Source organism: Lissotriton helveticus, chromosome 6 (genome assembly GCF_964261635.1).
Source record: "Lissotriton helveticus chromosome 6, aLisHel1.1, whole genome shotgun sequence".
Classification (NCBI taxonomy): Eukaryota; Metazoa; Chordata; class Amphibia; order Caudata; family Salamandridae; genus Lissotriton; species Lissotriton helveticus.
This window is the reverse complement of record NC_136067.1, coordinates 1,054,136,827-1,054,160,478: the sequence shown is the minus strand read 5'-3', so window position 1 is coordinate 1,054,160,478 and position 23,652 is coordinate 1,054,136,827. Positions and strand designations below refer to the sequence as shown.

At 44.5% G+C, this 23,652-nt stretch overlaps 1 protein-coding gene across 2 annotated transcripts in view; it reads left to right on the top strand.

The window, feature by feature from the left end:
* Nucleotides 1-2,450: 2,450 nt before the first annotated feature.
* The window catches only part of LOC144763254 (uncharacterized), a 121,467-nt gene continuing 100,265 nt past the window's right edge, over nucleotides 2,451-23,652 (top strand). For both annotated transcript variants that reach the window (XM_078648693.1, XM_078648692.1), the window contains exon 1: nucleotides 2,451-3,446. In XM_078648693.1, coding sequence (XP_078504819.1) covers nucleotides 3,423-3,446 — 24 coding nt within the window. In that variant the 5' untranslated portion in view covers nucleotides 2,451-3,422. The remainder of the gene's footprint in view (nucleotides 3,447-23,652) is intronic.

The following is a 23,652-nucleotide window of genomic DNA, read 5'->3' as shown; positions in this document are numbered from 1 at the left end:
GCACACCTGTGCCATATGACAGGCAGACCTGCCCTTAGGGCAGGTATGCCTGCCACATGGCCCCCGTACCTTTTTTGGGGGTGCTAGAGGGTGTCAAAGTGACACCCCCTGCACCCTTGTCAAAATCGGTATTTACCGATTCGGTAAATACCGACCGGTAATGCCCCATTCATTCAGCCCATAGGAATGAATGGAGCATTACCGGTCGGTATTTACCGAATCGGTAAATACCGACTTTTAAAGATTCGGTAAATCCACATCTGGATTTACCTACATCTCGGTACTTCTATTTTACCGATTCATAAATACCGAATCGGTAAAATTCGGTATTTATGAGTCGGTAAAATAGAATTACCTACATCTGGCCCTAGAACAGGACATGGCTGGGCGGGAAGGTTTCCCCAACGTTTTGATCATCCACTTGGGAGGCAACGATCTCACTACAATGGGCAGGGGCGCTCTCCTACAGGCGATGAAGACTGACTTGGGGATGATCAGCAAAGGCATTGGCCAATGTGAGCTTTTTTGGTCGGAAATAGTACCATGCTTGTCTTGGCACAGGGCCAAGTCTAATGAAGCAGTGAAGCATTCACGCAATAAGGTTAACAGGGCAATGCGCAAGTTCACAGATCAAAGAGGTTTTGGGTTTATCAGACATGAGCTGATACAAATTAAGGTGAGAGGCTATTTCGATGCCGATAAGGTTCACTTGTCACAGGTTGGAATGGACCTGATCCTCTTGGACATGCATGAGACACTGGAAGGAGCCGGTTGCAAGTGAGTTAAGTGCTGTTTGGTTGGTGGGGCGCTCAGTAGGGGACGGGGGCCGCCTCCAGAGCTGTGGCGGAGTTAGAGGGCGATCTGGAAGCACTTTGGGTACAGAAGGATACCTCTGCAAGAGCACAATAAGGGTGCCGGAGCCAAATCCCAGAAACGTCAGGAGAGGGTCCTGGAACAATGACGTCAGCGCCCCGTTAGTCCTTCGGGCGGTTGTGGGCCTGAACAACCGGGGGCTTGCCTTGCTATGCTCCGCCCTGAAAGGGGCGTGAGTAATAAGGGATCAATGTGTCACGTGATCCAGTAAGGGGATCACCCCTATAAGGGTAGCGCTGATTGGGTTTCCATAGTGCTTGGCTCATCAGGCGGGTAGGGTAGCATAGGTTAGTACGGCTACCTGCCCTTGGATTGCCCTTAAGATAACCCACGATCATTTGCATACTGTTGTATGGAATACACCTGCAGCCATATTTTCTCCAAACAAAAAAGTTGTGTTGTGTATTTATTTATGCATTCCTTTTTCACTTGGGTGCAAGTGGGGATCATCTTGCGCCGATAATGGAACTATCCGGCTGCCCGTGGCCCCCGCAAAGGACCTCCTCGGAGGGCGGCCACCCCTTAGTGGCATTTAGGCACCTCCCCACTCGCTTCTGCGGGACTCCAGGAGGCGTCCCCTTACAGGGCGTGCTGGACACATCATGTCCGGCGCGCCGGGGGATGGGGAGGAGTATTTAGGCCTCTCCCCGCCATTGCTGGGCCTCTTTGCTGCCCGACACGCCGTCTGGAGGGTTGTGCTCTGCCCATTGTCTCGTCGTGGCTGCTCCTCCGGTCCGACACGCTGTCTCCCACCCTACCGCGTACCGGGCATGGGGCAGGCAAGGGAATTTTGAGGCTGTTGTAATGTTTTCTTTGTCGTTGCAGGCGGAGTTACAGGGCGATCTGGAAGCAGTTTGGGTACAGAAGGATACCTCTGCAAGAGCACAATAAGGGTGACAGAGCCAAATCCCAGGAGCCTCAGGAGAGGGTACTGAAACAATGACGTTGGCGCCCCGTTAGTCCTTCGGGCGGTTGTGGGCCTGAACAACCGGGTGCTTGCCTTGCTACGCTCCGCCCTGAAAGGGGCGTGAGTAATAAGGGACCAATGTGTCACGTGATCCAGTAAGGGGATCACCCCTATAAGGGTAGCGTTGATTGGGTTTCCACAGTGCTTGGCTCATCAGGCGGGCAGGGTAGCATAGGTTAGTACGGCTACCTGCCCTTGGATCGCCCGTAAGATAACCCACCATAATTTGCATACTGTTGTATGGAATAAACCTGCAGCCATATTTTCTCCAAACAAAAAAGTTGTGTTGTGTATTTATTTATGCATGCCTTTTCCCCTTGGGTGCAGGTGGGGATCATCTTGCGCCGATAATGGAACTATAATCCATGACTGATAATTAAAGGGAACAAATACAGAAAAATCACATTACAAATGAATGCATACTTTTTTATTTAAAACCCTATTTATCAAGACCAGATCTTTGCAGGCTCTTTAACCCATTGGCTGCTCTGAACGTTCCGCGCCAGTGTGGAACGTTCTATTGAGCGGGCGAGGCCGCTTCGGCCAACGGACGTGCGCAGCACTACCGAGGTAGTGCACGCGACGGCCGTTGGCCGACAGCAGCAGCCAACGGGAACTGTACTTTGTATTCCTTTTCAAGAAATGCATCCTCACACTACAGCAAAGGAATAGGCAGAGTGGGGGGCCAGGGGTACTGGAACCAGAAAGAAAAAGCCTCAGTAACCAGTTTACAAAGGTATGTAAACATGCAAATGGTTTTAAACACCTGCGGAAAAACTCGGGCGTGCTGGAGACAAGCCTCCAGACACTGCCCAGCCGAGCCCCCAGGCTGACAGACACGACGGGATGGGTTTCGGTTTCGAGCTCTGGTACATGGCAAACGATGGACAATCCGAGAAATACATCAGTTCATTCTATATTTTCCTACTCACTCGATTTAATTTCTGAGCAGCGCGTTCAATCTTTTTGTGAAAATCTACCCTTTGCAGCTGTTTATACGGCGGTGCAGCGGAGAGGATGCACCTTTACGGCCAAACCTCCCACTTTGGAACTGGATAACCGTAAAATCAACATCCGGACAAATCACGTAATCATACTCCAAAAGATAATAATAATAAGACATTGAGAAACGTGACTGGTGCAAACGTTGAGCTCCCTGGTATCCTTCAACTAAGTTCACACAAAAACAATTGAAGAACACATTTTATATAAATCCTTCTTTACTGAGCATGCGCAAACATTTACATCCAGGGTCTCATACTGAGCATGCACCAGTAAGTGTCCCTTCCCGAGGGCATGCTCGCTCATGGCCGAATAATCTTGAAGCTCTCATCACTAGAGCGATTCTATGCCCTACGACCGGAGCTCCATTGAGAAGTATTCCTGGGGCGGAAGCCGTGCTTGCGTCTGACCTCCTTTGCTCTGTGTCTACGAGTCTCCTGGGATCTACTCGGGCTGTGCACGTATTATTTAATTTTATTCACCAGGAGGAAGCTGCGTGTTACAGGAAAGTTCTATCATTCTCTGTCTAACTGCGCTCAGACACCGAACGCTATCTGGAACAAATACAACGAAGAAAACAATGTCACAGCGGGATCCAAATAAGGTTGGTTATGCTGGGTAAATAACTCATCATCGCACAGGATATAAGCAGAGAACAGTTTGTCATAAGCCACTTACTAATACATATTTCCGGGGCACTTATGAGTGTTTTCAGCAACATCTTGTTTACTTTTCCCCAAAAAATTTGATGTGATTCAGCTCAGTGGATTCCTAGCTGGTGATACTAGTACACATTGCTATTAAGCAGGGTCACTGGAATAAAGCAGTAGGGGAGGGCCAGGTCAAATTATGCGACTGGGTTAATTTTATTATGCAGCAAGGAACAAAATGCAAATTATGCTGCATAGTGCGGCATATGTTGGGATAGTATTAATTATTACAATTTTTAACGTTAACACTGTCCCAGTGAAGGTATCGCCTCATTAGTACCAGTTTGACATCCAAATCTAGCAATATGCTACAGAAAGGTGGTCAGTCAACCTTTGCAAAGGGTATTCAACTGCACGGCAAAACATGTTGTGACTTTTCTTTAGTGGCTTTCAATCCATTTCAGCTAGATGCAATTTTTTGGGGTAACACTGCAGAATATTGGATAGATGATGGATTATGTGGCAACTGTTGTAAATCTATAATTATGTGGAAAGCACAGCAGCTGCAGAATGACTTAATTGCATTTTTTCAGGAACAGGACTAAAAGAGAGGTTACATTCGTTAAGGAAGGTGGGAAATAGTCGGAGAAACATAGCTAATGTGAGACTGAGTTTTTTTGCATTGCATACATGGATGCCACTTCATCTTTTCCTCCTGGCATCTGATAGTGAGTAGTATCCTGGGGATATGATTCTGGAAAGTCTTACTGTAAATTTGTACATATGACAGCTGGTTTCACTGGGTGGGACTAGTTCATTATGGATGATGCGTAGAAGTCTGACGTGAATATTGACACACATGGGGGGGCAGTATAGTTATTTTAAGATAAGGTCATGGGGATTTCTTAGTGGGCTCTGGCAATGAGTATTTCAGAGGCGTGCATGCATGGCACTTTAAAGATGCTTATTGTTGATTTAGGGCATATTGTTACTAGGTTGAATGAAACTTTAGCCATGATATGTGCAGTCATATTGAATACTGTGAGAGATAATGTCCATAACTCTTGGAGAAGGATAGTTGAACTTGTTTACAGTTTAGTTCACAGGATTGAACACGTTCAGGGTGCTAAGATGAACTGCAAGAATTTGGTGTGGTCCATGAACAGATCTTTGGCAGGTCTGTTGTGTTTTCTTTGATTGCTTATGTTCTTAGGGTGTGTGTGTGTGTGTGTGTGTGTATGTGGGTACATGTGGGTGTGTCAACCTACATGAGTGTCTGTCTCCTCCTGTGGAGGGGGTGACACCTTCTAAGTGACCAAAGACCCCAGAAGTGCCATCTGTAGCATCCTCCCCAGCCCAGGAGCATGCAAATGAATATGCCACACACGGAGCTCTGTAACAGATGTCTTTATTCCCCAGAATACAATCACAAACTGCACTCTCAGTACGTCATAACCATTCATCACCACATATCTCAGCACGTTACGTAATTCCTCTGTTGGGTCCACCCAGAACCACAAGTGTCCTAGCGGGCAGTCTACACGACACTACATCCTCCCGTTAAGTAAAAAGTACAAACAACAGTCACATTACATTTCCTCAATAAGTCATCGAGGCGCTCGCCCTAGTCGGCCAGATCGAGTGGTATGAGACTCTCATTGTGCACTGGTGGCACAGGTTCTGGTGCTTGATCTGTACTGTTAGGCGGGATCGAATCCTTCATGATTGCAGGAGCTGACGAACGTCGAGGTAGGCGCTCAAAGTGTGACAAGTCCGTGCAATGGACTTTCTGGGATGATGTACCATCACCATGCATCCATTGCATCTCATAACCCTCAGACGATCGACTGCAAATGGAGTGTTTGTTTTCCACTTTAGTTTCTTCTCGACCAGGACTCAGTCACCTTCAACGAAGACTGTTTCCGGAGCTCGTCAACACAGATTGACATATGTTTCATCTTGCACTTTTGAGAAGTGTCTGTAACACAAACCTTTGCGGCACTCAAGGATCAGTCTACTGTCCTTTGTGGCAGTTTGGTTCTGATGGCTTTCTCAAATAGCACTGTGGTAGAACTCTCATCAGTTGTGGAGTGAGGAGTTGAAGGATAAGCACAGAGGGATTGACACAGGACCTGGTTTAACTCGATCCCCTCCATTGATGCTCACTAAATTACCCTTTTGAGTATACCCATGACTCATTCCACAGCACCATTGGGTTGGAGACACAGAAGTGTGCTATTTTGATGCTTGAAATTTAGTCTGACTAGAAACTCCTTGAATTCTTTGCTATTGAATGGTGGACCATTGTCAGATTTGAGACTGGTGCGGATACCCCACGTTGCAAAGATGTAATCCAGCCCCTTGATAACCTTGATATGGGTTGTTGATGATAACTCCTCTACTAAAGGCAAGCGTGACTACTCATCAGTTACTGTCATGAGATGATGTCAGTTTCTTAAGGGCTTAAAGAAATCAACTGCAACTCTTCCCCAAACATGTGCCGGAAAGTCAGACATTGTCAATGGATGCTGCATCACTTTGAGGGAAAGCAGTTGCAAATATGGCACTCTTTCAGTTCCCTCTCCAACCACTCATCTAGGCATGGGAACTACACTTGGTCTCTTAGGGCTCTCTTGTTTGCTACAATGCTACAATGTTCTTCATGGGCTAGTTCAATGACTTGCTGTCTTAGGCTCTCAGGTTTGATGATTCTGGAGCCTCTCAATACAACACTGTCCTTGGTAACGGACAGTTCATCCTGTTCATTTTTTAATTATTTGAAATTCGACATCGTCAGCAAAAGGTTGAGCATTCTTCTTTCATGCTTGAGTTGAAATGATGTATTTGAGGATAAGCAGGTTCTTATCAGCATTAACAGTAGCAATAATCTGTTCATTGGATAGGGCTGCTGCATGCTGGACCTCATAATAAAGTTAATGTACTCCTCAGCCATTTTGGATGTCGAACTGTGACGATGTAGCGGTACTCGTGAAAAGTAATCAGCAGGGTTCTGATCTTTATCCGACTAGTCTACAATTGCATATTCATACTCTTGCAGTCGCAACCCCCGCCTCTCAATGCGAGGGGACATCTTGGCTTTCAGGTTCCCAAAAATAGCGAGCAGCGCTTGGTGGCCTGTAATGATAGTGAAATGTTTCCCGTATTGAAACACATAAAAATGTTCGCAGGCCCACACTACAGCCAGACTCCTTCTCCAGCTGAGAACAGGCACGTTCTGTGTCAGACAGGCTTCGACTAGCATCTGCCACAATGTGTCTCTGAGCATTCAAATGACCATAATGTTGAGCAAGGATTGCCTCCAGCCCCACCGGGCTCTTATCTACTGGGATCTCAGTATTTAACTTGGGGTCAAAATAGGCCCTCTCGGTTGCATTCTCAATCGCATGTGTTATTCTTCTAAAGCTTTGATCACATTCAGCAGACCACTGGAAAGTGACATTTCTATTTGTCAAGTCTCTTAATGGGCCATTCACAGTAGAAAAATCACATATGTACCTTGAGAAATAACTGGTTATGCCTAAGAAGGATCACAGCATGGTGACATCTTGTGGGGGGCAAGTAGGTGAAAGTGCTTGCAATTTAACTGGATCAGGAGTAATTTTCCCATTAGAGAATATGTGCCTAAATAGCTTAAGTTTGGTCTTGTGAAACTCGCACTTTGCTGCATACAAAGTGAGACCTGCATCAGCAAGTAACTGGCACACTTGTGTCAGACCCTTGCCATGCTCCGTTTGCGTTGCCCCAAATACCAGTATGTCATTACTGTAATTAAAAGGATGCTTGACAGGTTGAATTATTTGACGTAGAACATCCTGAAATATTTCTGCAGCTAACAACACTCCAAAACCCAACCTTTTAAATTTCGACAAACCAACATAAGTCAAAAAGTAGTGACGTACCCTCAGTTCTCTTCCAACTCAAGTTGATGGTATCTCTTGTTCAAGTCAAGACGGGAGAAGATTTTGGCACCTTTCATATCCTCTATGTGTGGACCAGGATGTCTTTCTCTTCCGATCTTTGTTTGCTTGGCGCATATCAACACAGATTCGTACTGCACCTCCACTGTCTTTTTTTGGCACCACCACTATAGACGAGACCCATGGCATAGGACCGGTGGAGTGCTCAATGATGTCATGCTTCAACAATGTTTCTAGTTCTTCTCAGTGACTTCTTACAAGTGAAAAGCGATTCTGCAGTGCCCCTGGGCAACAGCGCAAATGCCATCATTATTATGAAGTTGCCCTTTTACTATCTTAAGCCTTCCTAGGCCATGAAACAACAGGAACTGATTCACACTTTCAGATTGAATGTGGAAGTTGTAATTGAGAGGTATGAGCCCTGTGTCAGCAGCCGTAGCAAAGCTGAGTAGGCATGCCCTGGATAGAGTTCCTTAAAGAACGTGGATTGGCTCTTGCACTGATACTGTACTGTATTGCATTGACACTGTAAACAACCTTTGACTCTGTGAAACTTTAGAAGCAGTCCATATGTATACCTTGTGTTTGACAGGTTAAGGCATGGCACAGGAGACAGGCTAATAGACTTTTTGACTGGCTTGATGTTAATTGACGCTCCACTGTCTATAATAAAGGTTATGGTGCAATAGTTTAATTTTATTGTAGTCTTGAGACAGTGTCCAAATTAATTTAGTTGTTTCGTTCTGTGGTTTGCCTTTGTGTTTTGCTCTTCCTTGCAAGCAGCCAAACCTACATGTGTGTGCCCGTCGTTCCTAGGTCAATACCATAATCGCATATCCATCATCTTTACTGTCCCTTGCTGATGATGTTGAAGAGCCTTTATAGGATGAACGTGACGAAGATCAACTTTGTCTGGTTTCTACTTGTCATAACTGATGTTGCTGTTTGACCTTGTGGGCGTGGCGAGAATGCTTCTGGAACCTGACACAATTTTTTTCTCCTCGCTGTGACGCATTTGGTTTCTCTTTTGCTTTGCAAACCATTACATAGTGGGGGGTTTTCCCACAGCCGTTGGATGTCAGTCCCATGGCTGGACACTTACCTTTATGGGAAATAAAAACCCACACGAAAAACATAACATTTTCTTCTGGTCACCAAAGTTAGAAAGTTAGGGGTGATTTTTGACAGCAAACTGTCATTCATGCATCATGCTAACGCGGTGGTCTCCTCCGCATTATTTACAATAAGAATGATCAGGAAACTCATCCCCTATCTTCCCACAAGCACGATAAAAACCTTAATCAGCACTCTGGTGATGTCACGCATTGACTATTGTAACGGACTCCTCGTCAATGCCCAAGAAAAGTAATGAACAGACTGCAGCTGGTGCAGAACGCAGCCGCCAGACTGATTACAGGGACACCCACGTTTAAATCAATCTCTAAAACAATCCGACAGCTTCACTGGCTACCGGTAAGACTCAGAGTTAAATTCAAAGCCTTATGTATAGCTTTTAAAACTATCCATGCATCAGGACCTGCTTTTCTGAAACAATCCCTATGTCCCTACAGACCGGCACGTGTATTACGGTCCTCCACAGCCAGCCTCCTAGAGGTTCCAAAAACAAAGAAAGTATCCTGGGGTGACAGATCTTTCCCAATCACAATGGCCAAACTTTGGAACATCCTGCCGCACCAAATTAAAATCACTACATCTTTAATAATCTTCCGTAAACAGCTAAAAACCTCTATTTTCAATCAATAAACACCTACCATACAATCACTCTATCCTAAGCGCCGAGACACCTATGGGTATTAGCGTGCTCCACAAATCTTATAAATAAATAAATAATATAAATAAATTCTCTCTGTAGATGTCGACTTGCGTACATCAACCTTGTGGCTTCTTTTCATGATTAACACTGATTGACCATGCGCTATTCAAGCTTCCATATCATCAGCAACTTGTCGATCTGCATGTTCTTCTGACCTCATGACCATTAGCTCTTTCTCTAAACTAAGTGTCTCTCTCAACATGTGTCTTCTGAAAGACAACCATAAATGACTCTAAGGCGCAAGGCTTCTTCATCATTGAATTCACTGAACTTGTAGTGTTTGATAAGAACGTCATGTCTCTCAACAAACTCATTCATCATTTCACCAGCTTGTTGTCACGCTTGATTAAAAATGTACACTTCATAGTCGACATTCGGCATCAGATTCAACTTGGCTTCCTTGATTTGACGGTATGATACTGCATCAGCTTGTGATATTTTCTTTACCACTTCTTTCACTCCATCACCAGCAAGGTTCATTAAGTACTTATGATTTATTGATTGCCTGTTTCTTCTTGTGCGTCCATTAAATCATCAAACGCCTCGATCCATACAGTCATGTAACCCCGATATTGTGCGTCTTGGTGTTGTTAAATTGCGGTGGTGGTTTTAGGAATGCGCCTCCCGCGTATTTTGAGTTCCTTTCTGCTGCCATTGAGAGCATGTGCTGTTCTGACAGCTTTTGAGGTGCACCTTCATCTACACCTTATTCAAGCACCGACCTTGTGCTTGGGCTGCATGCTTGCTTGGAGGTCGTAAAGGCACCATCTTCTTTCTTGACGGTGAGGAACTGTTTTGTCTGTCGCACTTGGGCATCGCTTCCTTTAGCTTTTTGCATTGTACCTGTTTGTGGCTGTCCTTAACGTTTCTTTAGGTCTTGGTCTGACGTGAGCAGACCATATTTTACATTTGTTATTTTGTAAGTTACACGCGCAGTCCACTTTCATTTTCGGGACTGCAACCACTATGTTTTGCATGTGCGGTCCGCTTTCATTTTCGGGACTGCGACCACTATATATATTTTTTTAAGCAATGCCTACAACGTACTTCGGCGCATTACTGACCCCCACTCCCCTTACTAACTCCATATGCCAGGGCGAATCACTTCATTAACCCAGCAGTGCACAGTATCTTTGTGTTTGTTTATGCTACTTGTGTTTGGCAGCTGCTTGGAACCGTAGGCACAAGGAAATCATGCGATGTGCCTCAGATCACATAAACTGTCCCAGTGGGGAGCAGACAACACGTCTCGCTGGGGCACAGCGGGGTGCAGATCTTGCTCTTGCGTCCAATACAATACAGCAAGATCTCTCTGGCCGCCGGCGCCTATAGGTGCGCAGCTCTCCCCGTGATCTGATGCAAGGCAGTCTGCAGATCTCTTACTTGCTCCCAGCAGTGCACAGTAACTTTGTGTTTGTTTACGAAACTTGTGCTTGGCAGTTGTTTGAGACCGTAGGCACAAGGAAATCATGCGATGTGCCTCATATCACATAAACTGTCCAAGTGGGGAGCCGAGAACACATCTCACTGGGGCACAACGGGGTGCAGATCTTGCTATTGCGTCCAATGCAATACAGCAAGATCTCTCGGGTCGCCGGCGCCTATAGGTGCGCAGCTCTCCCCGTGATCTGATGCAAGGCAGTCTGCAGATCTCTCAATTGCTCCCAGCAGTGCGCAGTATCTTTGTGTTTGTTTACGCTACTTGTGTTTGGCAGCTGTTTGAGACCATAGGCACAAGGAAATCATGCGATGTGTCTCAGATCACATAAAGTGTCCCAGTGGGGAGCCTAGAACACGTCTCTTGCTTCTACAGGTAACATTTTATCAACTTGACTCCAACCACTCCTATTAAAATAATCAAAACAAATCTAGAGAGCGGCCATTGTTTCTAGACTATGTAACCATGCTAAATCCCAGACAATACCAGCATTGTAAGCGCAGTGAGTGGGGCTCCTTCTAATATCTTCTACAGTGGTTAGCAGCATTATTAGTCACACAACAAGCTGACTTGCCTTTTGTAGCCTAATAATAGGTGTTACCACAAGACTGTGTATCATTTTTGTTATGGCACTTAAATCTCGAGGAAACCCCTTGCATTGATTCACTCAGACTTAGATTAATTTCCTGAACTTTTTATGCTTGCGCTGACTGCATAACTTTGTCACGCACAAAACGTGTTTCAAGCAGAAATATCTCCAAGGAAATATTTCCTACGGCTGCCTGTGTTGCACAGTCATCATTCACTGTGGAAACCTGATGGACAGTGGTATCTTGCGAGCCTTTTGTACACGTGTGTATACCTTATATGTGTTTGCCTCATCCCTGGCTGGACAGTAGACAGCCGTGCCCGTGACGGTAAAAATACCTGACGTCATTTTTACTCAAGAGCAGAGGATGAAAATGGGGAATTTGCTATAACAAGCATTGAAAATGCAATAGGTCTCGCTTTTGATTAAGTTAAAGCCATTTGCTTTGCTAATGCTATTGTATAGCAAAGCAAATGGCTTTAACTTAATAAAAGGCGAGACATATTGCATTTTCAATGCTTGTTTTGTATTGAAGATGCTCTATGCGCAGTTCAATATTTCTTCTTTCAGCCTTACCAGCAGATTCTGGCGGGCCTTTTGAATGTGCTCCTCTGTAGGGCCTTCAACTTCATCAACATCCGTGTCTGGGCTTGAGCGGGGCTTCGACTCTACATACACCAACTTCATACTGCTTTGCTTCAACTTTGTGTACACAAAAATATACCTGGTATCCTTGTCACTTACACTTTTTTTATTTTACAAAAAACCACGCTATATTCCTTTCGTGATTGGGTTATTTAATCACCCTGGTTTTTTTTTATCATCATTTTTTATAGAAGGAATCTGGCCTTCACACAGTTACACAACCAGTTTGAAAACATATACCACATACATTTATATGTTACACAATTTACATTTATACATACAACCAAAACAAATTCTGACCAATGAAAAAGACTTTTACAATACAACCACAAAAAACAATACCAATGTGGAACAAAGATTCAACTCTTTTTTTGTTACACGAAAGATGAGTGAAAGTTCTTTTTTAAAATTTTTGAACGCTGTTGTGAATTTATAAGGTATCAATTCTATTCCTTTATTTGAACCAGCTAAATTAATCGCTGCACCGACGCGTTTCGAGCCTCACTGTTGTCTCTGTGGGCTCTCATCAGGGCCTAACTGCCGTTTGGCTCAAAGAAAAAGTCCCTAATAGAGGACACATTTATTTACACACTTGCGCGGGAGCAATACTCACTACAACTTAAACATGCACACTATCGAAAAAATAATAGGCCCACCATGCACGGAGCTGGAGGATATAGAACTACATATCCCAGCAGTACACGGACGCCTTTTTCATGCGCAAGCTTAGCGCGCCACTCATTGCGGAAACGAGGCAGAATTGGTTTGGAACTAACAGCGAGCAGGGAAGAACGCGCACGTAGGTAAGCAGGGAGCCCCATTAGCTAAAAAACGGTAAACAGTAAACGTTTTAGATGATGGATACCTGATGTACGGTTCCTGTTATTATTAGAGTGAAGAAAGACAATCCATGAGAGCGGGCTTTGGCGGAGAACAAATAAAAAACGCCAAAAGGTACGTGCTTTAAATGCCCTCCTTTATTAAATAAAACGACATATAACGAACATTTTGCACTCATTAGGCGTGTGCCTCTCTCTTTTTCATTTGAAACAGAATGCTCCAAATTCAGAGCTTGTAAATTCCAATCGAACAATCACGAGTGCAGGTATGTGGAACTGACATGACATTTAGGTTGTTTGAACTAACAGTATCATATATAGGGGTCCATTTAAAACAGAACTTTATTGATTACAGGTCCACCAATAAAATAGAGTGTGCTTGCTGCTCGAGAGTGTAAAGAAAGAGTCCAAAGATAGAGACAAGATTGTTACCATATTGGCAGGTATGTGCCCAATCCCCATAAGGTAACAGTAAAGACTGAAAAGAATAGTGCAAAACAGTGACAGGTGTTTCAATTTTTGTGTTTATAGATGAGTCCAATGTGGGAAAGTAAGATGCCCTGTTGAGAGCCCACAGAGACAACAGTGAGGCTCGAAACGCGTTGGTGCAGCGATTAATTTAGCTGGTTCAAATAAAGGATCATGATAAAGGAATAGAATAGATACCTTATAAATTCACAACAGCGTTCAAAAATTTTAAAAAAAGAACTTTCCCTCATCTTTTGTGACTCACTGTTTTCAAACTGGTTGTGTAACTGTGTGAAGGCTAGATTCCTTCTATAAAAAATGATGATTAAAAAAACAGGGTGATTAAATAACCCAATCACGAAAGGAATATAGCGTGTTTTTTTGTAAATTAAAAAAAGTGTAAGTGACAAGGATACCAGGTATCTTTTTGTGTACACTATATATGAAGGCCCTACCTGGTTCTGGTCTGCTGGGCCCCCCCTTTTATAATTGCTTCAACTTTGGGCACACGTGGCACGTACAAGCAGTTTGCTGTACCATTGCAAACTCTCAGGGAAAGCAGTCTTGTTTCTCTGGAGCGCGTATCCCGTACTCATTGCCTGATGTAGCGTCCTCCACAGCCCGGGAGCATGCCAATGAATATCAATCAATCAAGGTTTGTAGAGAGCACTACTCACCTGTGAGGGTCTCAAGGCACTGGGAGAGGGGGTATTAGCAGCTCTATTGGTCACTCGAAAAGCCAGGTCTTGAGGTCCTTTCTGAACTGGTGCAGTGCATGGCTTCGTCGGATGTGAAGGGGGGGTTAGTCCCAGGCCGTGGCTGCGAGGTAGGAGAAAGATCTGCCTTGGCCCTGTGGAAGTGAGGGATGGTGGCTAGGCCGAGTTCGGCAGAGCGGAGGTTTCTCTTGGGTGTGTGGAAGAAGATTAGTTCTTTGAGGTACTGGGGTCTGGTGTTGTGGAAGGCTTTGTAGGGGCGTGTGAGCAGTTTGATGGTTATTTTTCTTTCAACGGGAGCCAGTGGAGGTCACGGAGGTGTTGGATGATGTGATCATGATGTGGGATGTACACGTGTGCCACACATGGAGCTATGTAACAGACGTCTTTATTCCTCAGCACACGATCACACACTGCACTCTCATTACGTCATAACAGTTAATAACCACACTATAACACCTCCCAGCAAGTAATGTAATTCTTCTATTGAGTCCGGCCAGAACCGCAAGGGTCCTAGTGCACAGTCTCATGACACTACATCATCCACACTCTGGGTGACAGTCATAGAGAGGAAAACGCCATGGTGGATTAGAGTTTGGAATCTGGGGTGCAGAAATAAGGTGTCTCTGGGAAATTAGAGGAGAGGGAGCCCCACATTATAGTGTTACACGTGGGCAGGTGTGGCTCACCCACTGGCCATAGACAACACTGAGAAGGGGGTAGGTGAGCAGAACAGTCGGGCAGACCTGTTGCCTGGAAATCTGCAACAAGGAAGACTGCTAAGCCATGTGCCCTGGTCAATACAGAACCACAAGCAATTATGTAAACCATTGCTGTAACCCCAACTTCTGAAAATTAATTCTCATAGCATAGAATATGAAAACACAAAAATGTCTTACTCTGCCTACTAGGGGTCAAAACAAGTTTATATATATATCTATATGCGCTTGTTGGTTGTTTGGGTCAGTACTCACAAACCGGCTGAAGCTAAATGGATGATGTTGATGTTTGCCTCAAGAGTGAAGTAATGATGGTTGTTGCTGTACCATGAGTGACCATACAGTAGAATGGATGTCACCAGATGGAGACAAGGCTGACCATTCAACATCTGCACACATTGGAAAGTCTGCAGTGGTTAAAGGACAATTTGAGCAGGGAGTCCACTCCCCACCACAATGATAAGGAAGGCTTTGAGCTGACAAGATGTCCTGATGTTATGTGATCTTGGCGCATAACCCCACCACAGTGGATCATTAACCATGGCAGAAACTCCCTGGGAAACTGTGTTTTCCCAGAGGCAAATTGCAGTGATAGTGATGATCTGCATAGACAACTTCTCAAAAATTGTCTATATGAGTAGCTCAAAGAAGGTCCTGAAACTTTCAATGGGTCCCAAATTACGTATAGAATATACCCCCAGCAAAGGTCTCCCCTCCCATGCTCTCCTCAGTCCGAAGCCAACATTGATCTTTTTAGGATTTTTAGGCAATTTCTTGAAAACTGTATAGGGAGGCAGAATGTTTGGTGGCTTTCCAACTGAAGTGGTGTGCACTGACAGGTTCCACTATCCAGGGAGAGAAAGACCTATCCCTTTGCAGGTGCAAACATTCTTCCCTGCCCTCGCTCGCGGGCCAGGAAGAAAAGGAAATATTGGCTTCCGCCTGGCGGAAGCAATACTGCTAGCGCCAGAGGTGGTAGCCCCAGGCGATGGTTCATGGGGCCGTACTAGGGTTAGGGCAGCGGGGCTATATTTCCCCTCCCTATTTAAATATGCAATCAGCCCCAGGCATCAGGTCCCAGGGCCTTCATAAAGCTTTATGAGGGGGATTCAATACACGCCCCCCCACTCCATAAATATATTAAGAAAAAACAAACCAGCAACACATCCTGGAGGGCTCAAGTCTTCAATCCGGAGGAAGGGATCCTGAGGTCAATAGCTATTCAGGTCGGGGAGTTCCACGCACGCCCCTCCCCAAAAATAAAAAAAAATAATGTACCATCAACTCCCATGGACCTTGTCCACCACTTTGAACTTAAAAAGGAAAACTGCTGCAGGCCGCCTATTAAAAAAATAAATTGTAAGAGAATTCTTCTCGAATCTAGGATTCCAATTAAAAACAATAGTTTTTGGCCCCATACCATACCTAGAGGGAAGGATATTGCTAACTTGCCCTCTTTTTATGTACTTTTTCATTCTTTTTGGAGGACAAATCACCAACCCGAGTCCTAAAATGTCTGCAGCAACATCTTTGTTGATGTGGTGGCAGCCAATCAGATTTTATCATTAGATTTGTTGGATATGTGGCTCCTCCATGCCTGTACATATATTTTTAAACCTTAATTTCTCAAAATCTACTGAACCGATTGACACCAAATCACAAAAAGCACACTTCTGGGTAAAAGATCTAGCTTTCTGCCAATTTTGGTGTAATTCCGTTCTGCCATTCTGGTTGTAGCTGGGTCTGTTTTTTCCTGTGGGAAATTGCTTGGGGAAAACTAGTTACATTACAGGAAGGAGCTGAGGTGGATGAATCTTTTTTGGGGGAATGTTTTGTGAAGTTCGTCAAATGGCTCTAAAGTTATAAGGAAACAAAACAAAATCTGTTTCCTTTGGAAACGCGGTCTTAACTATAACTACCCAGCAGCTCTGGGATATATATACATATATATGTCATCCTTGCCTTGCCCCTCTTCCTATGCAGATTTTTTGAGTAAGACACTTGCTTCCTTTTACTGCTGTGATAAAGTTTTGGCAAAATCATAGTCTTTCGATCACCCTCCTCAAGTAGAGACAATTAACGCATTTGAATATTTTCTATGCATTAATCATGTGATTAGCTAGAGCGGTGTTTTGTTGTGGCTATGTGTATTATGGGAAACATAGCCATTGTTAGTTAACTATGGAACCTGCCTTTAATGAATCCTTTTTGATTTTGATGTGTCACTGTTCGAGTGACTGTCAGATTGACTTTCTGTAATCTTTTAACTAAAATACCAGTGAACAACTTGTGATCAGTTTGTAGAGCTCTCACAAACCGTTGTTTTTTTTACCAGATTTAAAAACTGGACAGTTGCAGCTTCTGACAAAAAACAAGAATTCCTACTGTTTTGCCAAATATTTTTAAATAAGGTAGTTATGGTGTTGAAATGTAAAATCTGATTCTCGCGTTTTTTGATTAGGCTTTGCCTCATCCATTTTCACCCCTGCCCTGCTTTCATCCTGGCTCCCTCCTTGACACCGCACCTGCATAAACATTGGTAAAGAATCTAGATTGGGGCATTGTAGGCTGTGTATACATGCAGACTCGGCGCAAAAGAACAGCTGGCGTTTGCGCTGGTTTTTTTAAACAATGGTAAAGCCTTAGATAAAGTTTACACAGATAGCCTATCTTTTTGTGCAGCTCCAGGCTTTGACAGTTACAAAAGGCACCAAGGCTGTTTATTCTTACTGATTGTTTCATTTGTGTGTTCTTCCAAAAGCTCTGTTTACCTCTGAGCGTCCCTTGCTTGTGATCTTTGATATAAAAACACATGTAACCATCGTTCCGTGTGCTCTCTCCTTGAGTATCTCTATGGTGCTTGACGGACGAGGCCCCATTCATGAATGCTAATAAATGACCTATGGTTTGTACTTTGCTCCAGTGTCAATTCCTCCTTACTTGTTAAGAACCCCTGGACGAAGTGGTGACCCTGCACCAGTGGATTATTAATAATCCGCTCCACAATGGTTGAATGAATGAATTTATGATTTATATCGCGCTCGAATGCCCTAGGGCGTCTGGGCGCTACAGCGGAGAGAACTACCAAGAGAGAAATCAGTGCAAGAAAAGCCAAGTTTTGATTGCCTTCCTGAAAGAGAGGAGAGTTGTGCTGTTCTTTATTGATAACGGTAATCTATTCCAAAGTTTGACAGTGTGGAAAAAGAAACTACTTCCTCCCCAGCGTACCCTTCTGATTTTTGATACCTGAAGAAGTTTTTTTGTGGCAGAACGAAGTGTTCTGTTTGGGTGATACCATAGAAGATGTTGTTTCAAATATTCAGGTCCTATCCCCTGTAGTGCTTTGAAGGTCAGACACAGGGCCCTAAATTCAGCTCTTTTTTTCACCGGCAACCAGTGAAGATGTTTAAGGCCCTGGGACACTGACTGAAACTTAGGGATGTTCAGCAGCATCCTGACCGTGGAATTTTGAACCTGTTGGAGTTTGGCAAGATGTTGTTTTTAAAGACCCAAATACAGGGCATTGCCATAGTCCAATCTAGATAAGGCCAAAGATGTTACCAATGTCTTAACAGTGGATGGCGGGATATAAGGTTTCACCTTCTGAATCAGTTTTAGAGTTAGATGTACCTGAGAAGCAACTTGTTAACTTGAGGTCGAAATGTAAGACCGTCATAAAAAATAACTCCCAATTTTTTAGCCTTTTTTACTGGGATAGGAGGAATTCCCATCGACTGAGGCCACCATTTCACGGACCATAAGGAGGGGTCTGAGCCCAAGAGAAGCACCTCCGTTTTACCTCCATTCAGCCTTAAGCAGTTTGTATTCATCCAGTGGTCTACAGATGTCATACATTGATTGAAACGAGCAGCTGTTTCATCTGGGTTGCCAGTGAAAGAAACCACAATCTGTGTATCGTCAGCATAAGATACTAACGAGAAACCAAACTGCCAGATGACATCTGCTAAAGGGGTAACATATAGATTAAATAATGTAGGGCTCAAAGATGAGCCCTGCGTAACCCCACACGGAAGTTGGAATTGCTTAGAGCAGTGATCGTCCAGCTGAACAAACTGGCGTCTATTATTAAGATAACATCTAAGCAAGCTTAATGCCAAACCTGAGACTCCCAACCCACCTAGCCTCGAGATGAGAATGTCATGGCTCACGGTGTCGAAGGCCGCCGAGAGGTCTAACAGAATCAAAGCGGCCTTCGCACCTGAGTCCAACGATGATCGAAGCTCCTCCCCTGCCATGACCAAAGCTGTCTCCGTGCCATGCCCCTCCCGGAAGCCATATTGTGTGGGATCCAGCGAGTTCTGTAAGGCAACAAAGGACGTGAGCTGGTGATTCATAATCTTCTACAGCAATTTTGCTGGGAACGGGATCCTGGCTATAGGTCGATAATTACTAAGAACACCAGGATCCAGACCAGGTTTCTTTTACAAGGGAAGGATAGATGTCCTCTTCCATGTCTCGGGGAAGATGCCAGAATCAAAAATCTCTTTAAAAACAGAATAGAGTAGTTCGCTATCTCCTCTGCAGCATAGTGGAATACTTTTGGGGGGCAAGGATCAAAAGGAGCTCCTGATTTCACCTGTCTAACTGTTTGCAGAATCGGTTCTATATTTGGAGGAGCAAAGACAACTAAATCATAGTCAAACTATTTCGAAGAAGAAAAAGATTCACTCACTATAGTGTTACTATTATTTTCACAAAATGTCTCATAAATCGAGAGCACTTTATCCTTAAAGAAATCTGCCAATTGATTGCAAAATGCAGCATCACTGTTCGATAGGGGTGCAGTAGGAAGTGACACTAACTCCTTTAGCACTGAGAACAGTGTTTTACTTGATGTGCCTGCCTGCACAATTTTATTAGAGAAATAGCTACATTTTTTATCTAAGATCGTTTTTTTATAGACAGTCAATGACGGAGTGTAGGCTGCTTTTTCCACATCTCCATAAGATTTCCTCCAATGTCTCTCAGCCCGTCTACATTTTTGCTTCTGAAGACGCAGTGCATCATCGAACCAAGGTTCATATTTCTTTAGCCGTTTATTAGTGAATATTTTTACAGGGGCCAAGATATCTACTGCTGATTTTATCCAATTATTGAAGGTGTTAGTAGCTATATTAACTTCAGACCTCAATATTGGTCTGGAGGCAGCTAGAGTCGACTGCAGTAGCAAGGGGCTAATTTCCTTCCAATTCCTCCCTGTGAAGGACCTAGAGGCAGAATGAGGACGAGCAAGATGATGGGATGAGGTGAGTGAGAACTGAATAGCTTTATGATCTAACCAGGGAATTTGCAAAGTCCCCTGCATTTCCAGATGAGGGTTAGATGTAAATATACCATCTAAGATGTGTCCAGCCTCATGAGTAGGATGTGTAATGATTTGTGTCAACGAGGCGGTGGCCATCAGCTCCAAAAGTAAATTTGTATATGTATCATCAGCGTTTTCTAGATGATAATTAAAGTCACCCAAAATAGAGAACTCCTGATGTTCAACACTAGCTTCAATAATGTGGCTGATTATTTCTAAAAATTTACTCTTAGATCCCGGTGGCCTATAAAGTAATACACCATTAAATATGTAATTTTTACTAATAGTGATTCCAAATGAAAGAAGTTCACACTCAGGACTGCTTCCTAGGGTTGAGCTTTTTATTGTTAGATTATCCTTAACAATAATGGCTATGTCCCCTCCCCTCTTCTCCTGTCTATCATTCCTAATTAATAGATATCCTTTGGGAATGGCCAGTGAGAGCTCTATATCAGATGTATCATCTGCCCAGGTTTCTGTAACAAATGCCATATCTATATCATGAGCCTCCAATAGTTCAGCAAACGCTGTGTTATGTTTGATTAAAGAGCGAGTATTTAAAAGTAAGCCTCGCAAACGTTTTTGTGCCACTGTGTAAGAATTCGAAGTCTGTTGTACCTCAGAACAGCATATAGTATTCGTAAAGAGGAACTTTAGATTGCACCACGGGCACATCACAGGCTCTTTAGTGAGATCCAAAAATCGGGCATAATTCCTTTGACTGGACGTTAAGATTCAAGAGGGTATTTCTTGAGTATGTAATAATTGAATCTAGATTTGGCAATGAACAGGTAAGGGGGGTGGCCCCGGTCCAGGCGCGGACGGGCGCAGACGGGCTTGACTTTGGCGCGCCTTTGGCGCGCGTCCGCTGCACGTCCGCCCCGACATGCTCTTTAAATAACTGTGGGTCGGGCGACCCGCGCCTTTGAACTACTGACTGACCCGGAAGTGAAACGAAGTGTGTCTGGACCCTTGGCCCTCCGCAGCAAATGGTACACGCCGCGGTGGAACAAGGCTGGGGCGGAGTCTACAGCAGCGAAATACACAGTAGGTTAAGTTGAATTTTATAAAAAACGAACAAGTAAAAGCGCCACTAATACACAGAGCAATTTATTTAAAACTGTCCCCGATCTCCCAACATATCGCTATCAGCACGATTAAAATGTTTCAGTACAAGGTAAAACTCCTACCACTATTGTCTGCGCGTCCGCCCCGACATGCTCTTTAAATAACGATGGGTCGGGCGTCCCTCGCTCCCTGAACTACTGCCTGACCCGGAAGTGAAACGAAGTGTGTCCGGACCCTTGGCCCTCCGCAGCAAACGGCACACGCCGCGGCGGAACGAGGCTGGGGCGGAGTCTACAGCAGCGAAATACACAGTAGGTTAAGTTGAATTTTATAAAAAAACGAACAAGTAAAAGCGCCACTAATACGCAGGGCAATTTATTTAAAACTGTCCCCAATCTCCCAACATATCGCTATCAGCACAATTAAAATGTTTCAGTCCAAGGTAAAACTCCTACCACTATTGTCTTGGGACTAAGCTTTCCTTTACTAGTTTATATAATTCCATAGATCCTCAACTGTGCCTTTCCAGCCTAGTAGAGCTCTTCCCATTTCTCCATATAAATTTTTTAGGGCTCAGCCTACGTCCCACGAAGTGGGCGTGGCTTAAGAATCCTTTTCTGCGAGCTTCGAAAATCTAACCTATCGAATTCCAGAAAGCTTGTGATTTTTGCTTGTTATTTTTGGCAGCTGCATGGCAATTGGGCCTCGCATGGCTGTGTTTTTAAAAGAGAGCACGCAATAGGCCAAAGGCGTGAGAGTTGCTCCGCCTTTTGCTTATTCCGTGCTGACACGCGCAACAGAAGGGCATATTTCTTCAATTACCAGCTGTCAGGGCCTGCGGTAATTGAAGACAGATACCGGGTGCGCCTGCACCATTCTTTGCTGTGTGCTCTTGTGGCCAGGCCCCCTCGCAGCGTAGACGTGCCTCCACGAACCGTCCCGCTCTTTATTAATGGGGCAATAAATCAAGCTTTGAGGCGCCCGGCTCATTTTTATCAAAGATTGCATGAAATATGCTTCTGCCTGAGTCTTCAAGCAATTCTAATCGGTTCCTGCTGATGACCCTGAGCGCACACCATCGCTTTTTGTCTGCACCGCGGCCAGGAACAATCTTTACTCAATAACAAAAGCTTGACAAGTCTTGTGAAAGGAACATTCCGTCTTCATCGACTACAAAGATGACGCGGTGGTTGTTCTGATTGTGCAGAGCGGGTTTACAAACGAGTATCCATGCTATGTCTGACATTACACCGTACGGAGATCACGGGTAACACGTGTACTTTAATGTAGCACATGGTAAGGTCTCAAATGCTTCCAGCCGCTTGGGCTTCATCTGTGAATGTTATGTAATACAATTTGTAAAGCGCAAGTCTTACAAGAACAAAGCTGCACAGAACGACCTAACAACATGAAGATCATATGGGCAGCGGCGGTGCAGCAAGTGCAGTGGCACCAGAGCCCTAGAAGGGGGGGGGGCAATGAACCGTGATTATTTCTGTATTTTACAGTTGAAACAGCGGTCAGGATCCTTTTCCTTGCTTGCACTAGAGTTCATTACACGCTGGCCACGCTACAGCCCCCACGTTCCTCCCAGGTCATTTAGCATCTTCTGGAAAATACCCATGTGCCCAAAGCTCGTCCGTATGACCGTATCTGTCATTTAGGGGTCACAAGCATCTTCTGGAAAATACCCATGTGCCCAAAGCTCGTCCGTATGACCGTATCTGTCATTTAGGGGTCACAAGCATCTTCTGGAAAATACCCATGTGCCCAAAGCTCGTCCGTATGACCGTATCTGTTCACGTGCCCGCAGCTCCGTTCTGACACCGGGCACATGCCCAAAGCATTCTGGTGTCTGTTCACGTGCCTGCAACATTGGCTACTTTAGGTGAATAATCAGGTGTACATCGAACTGCTGTTTTCAGTGTAGTGTAGTATTACTACAGCACCCTTTAGGGCAGTGCTCCGAACATGCTCCCAGCGTGCCAGAATATGTAACAAATTAGCTTTTAGGGAGCTCAAATGCACTTTCTAACACCAACTACTTTCAATGTGTGTGTCTTCATTGCTTGGGCAACCGGACACTCACACTAACCATGGAAACACCGGAGCAAGCTGGGGCAACCCTGAAGTTTGGGCAACTTAAAAAACTAATTAATTGAAACTTTCGACGTCACTCTGGTGACCACCTGCCATGACAGAATCAAGGCAGACGCTGGCCTGTTATGTTATGATTATTTGTGGAGCGCACATCTTACCTGGCAGGGTGTCCTCCAAGCGCAAGATAAGAAGGGAACGGAGCGGGCAGAGTATGACATCTGGGTACAGAGCCATGTATTCTGTCCGTTTTTGCAATTCAATGACTGAGTAGGCGGATTTCAAGTGTTTGGGGGTAAGGAGAGGGGATATGGAGGTCATTGCAGGCTTTGGGCACGAAGTACGAGTAGGTGATGTCACCACCTGTGGCTCAGTGGATGGGGGGGTTGGGAAGTCACCTCCTTGAAATCTACAAATCCACACCACACCACACAATTCCACAACTAACTAATCAAATCCAACACACATAATTCCACAACACCACAT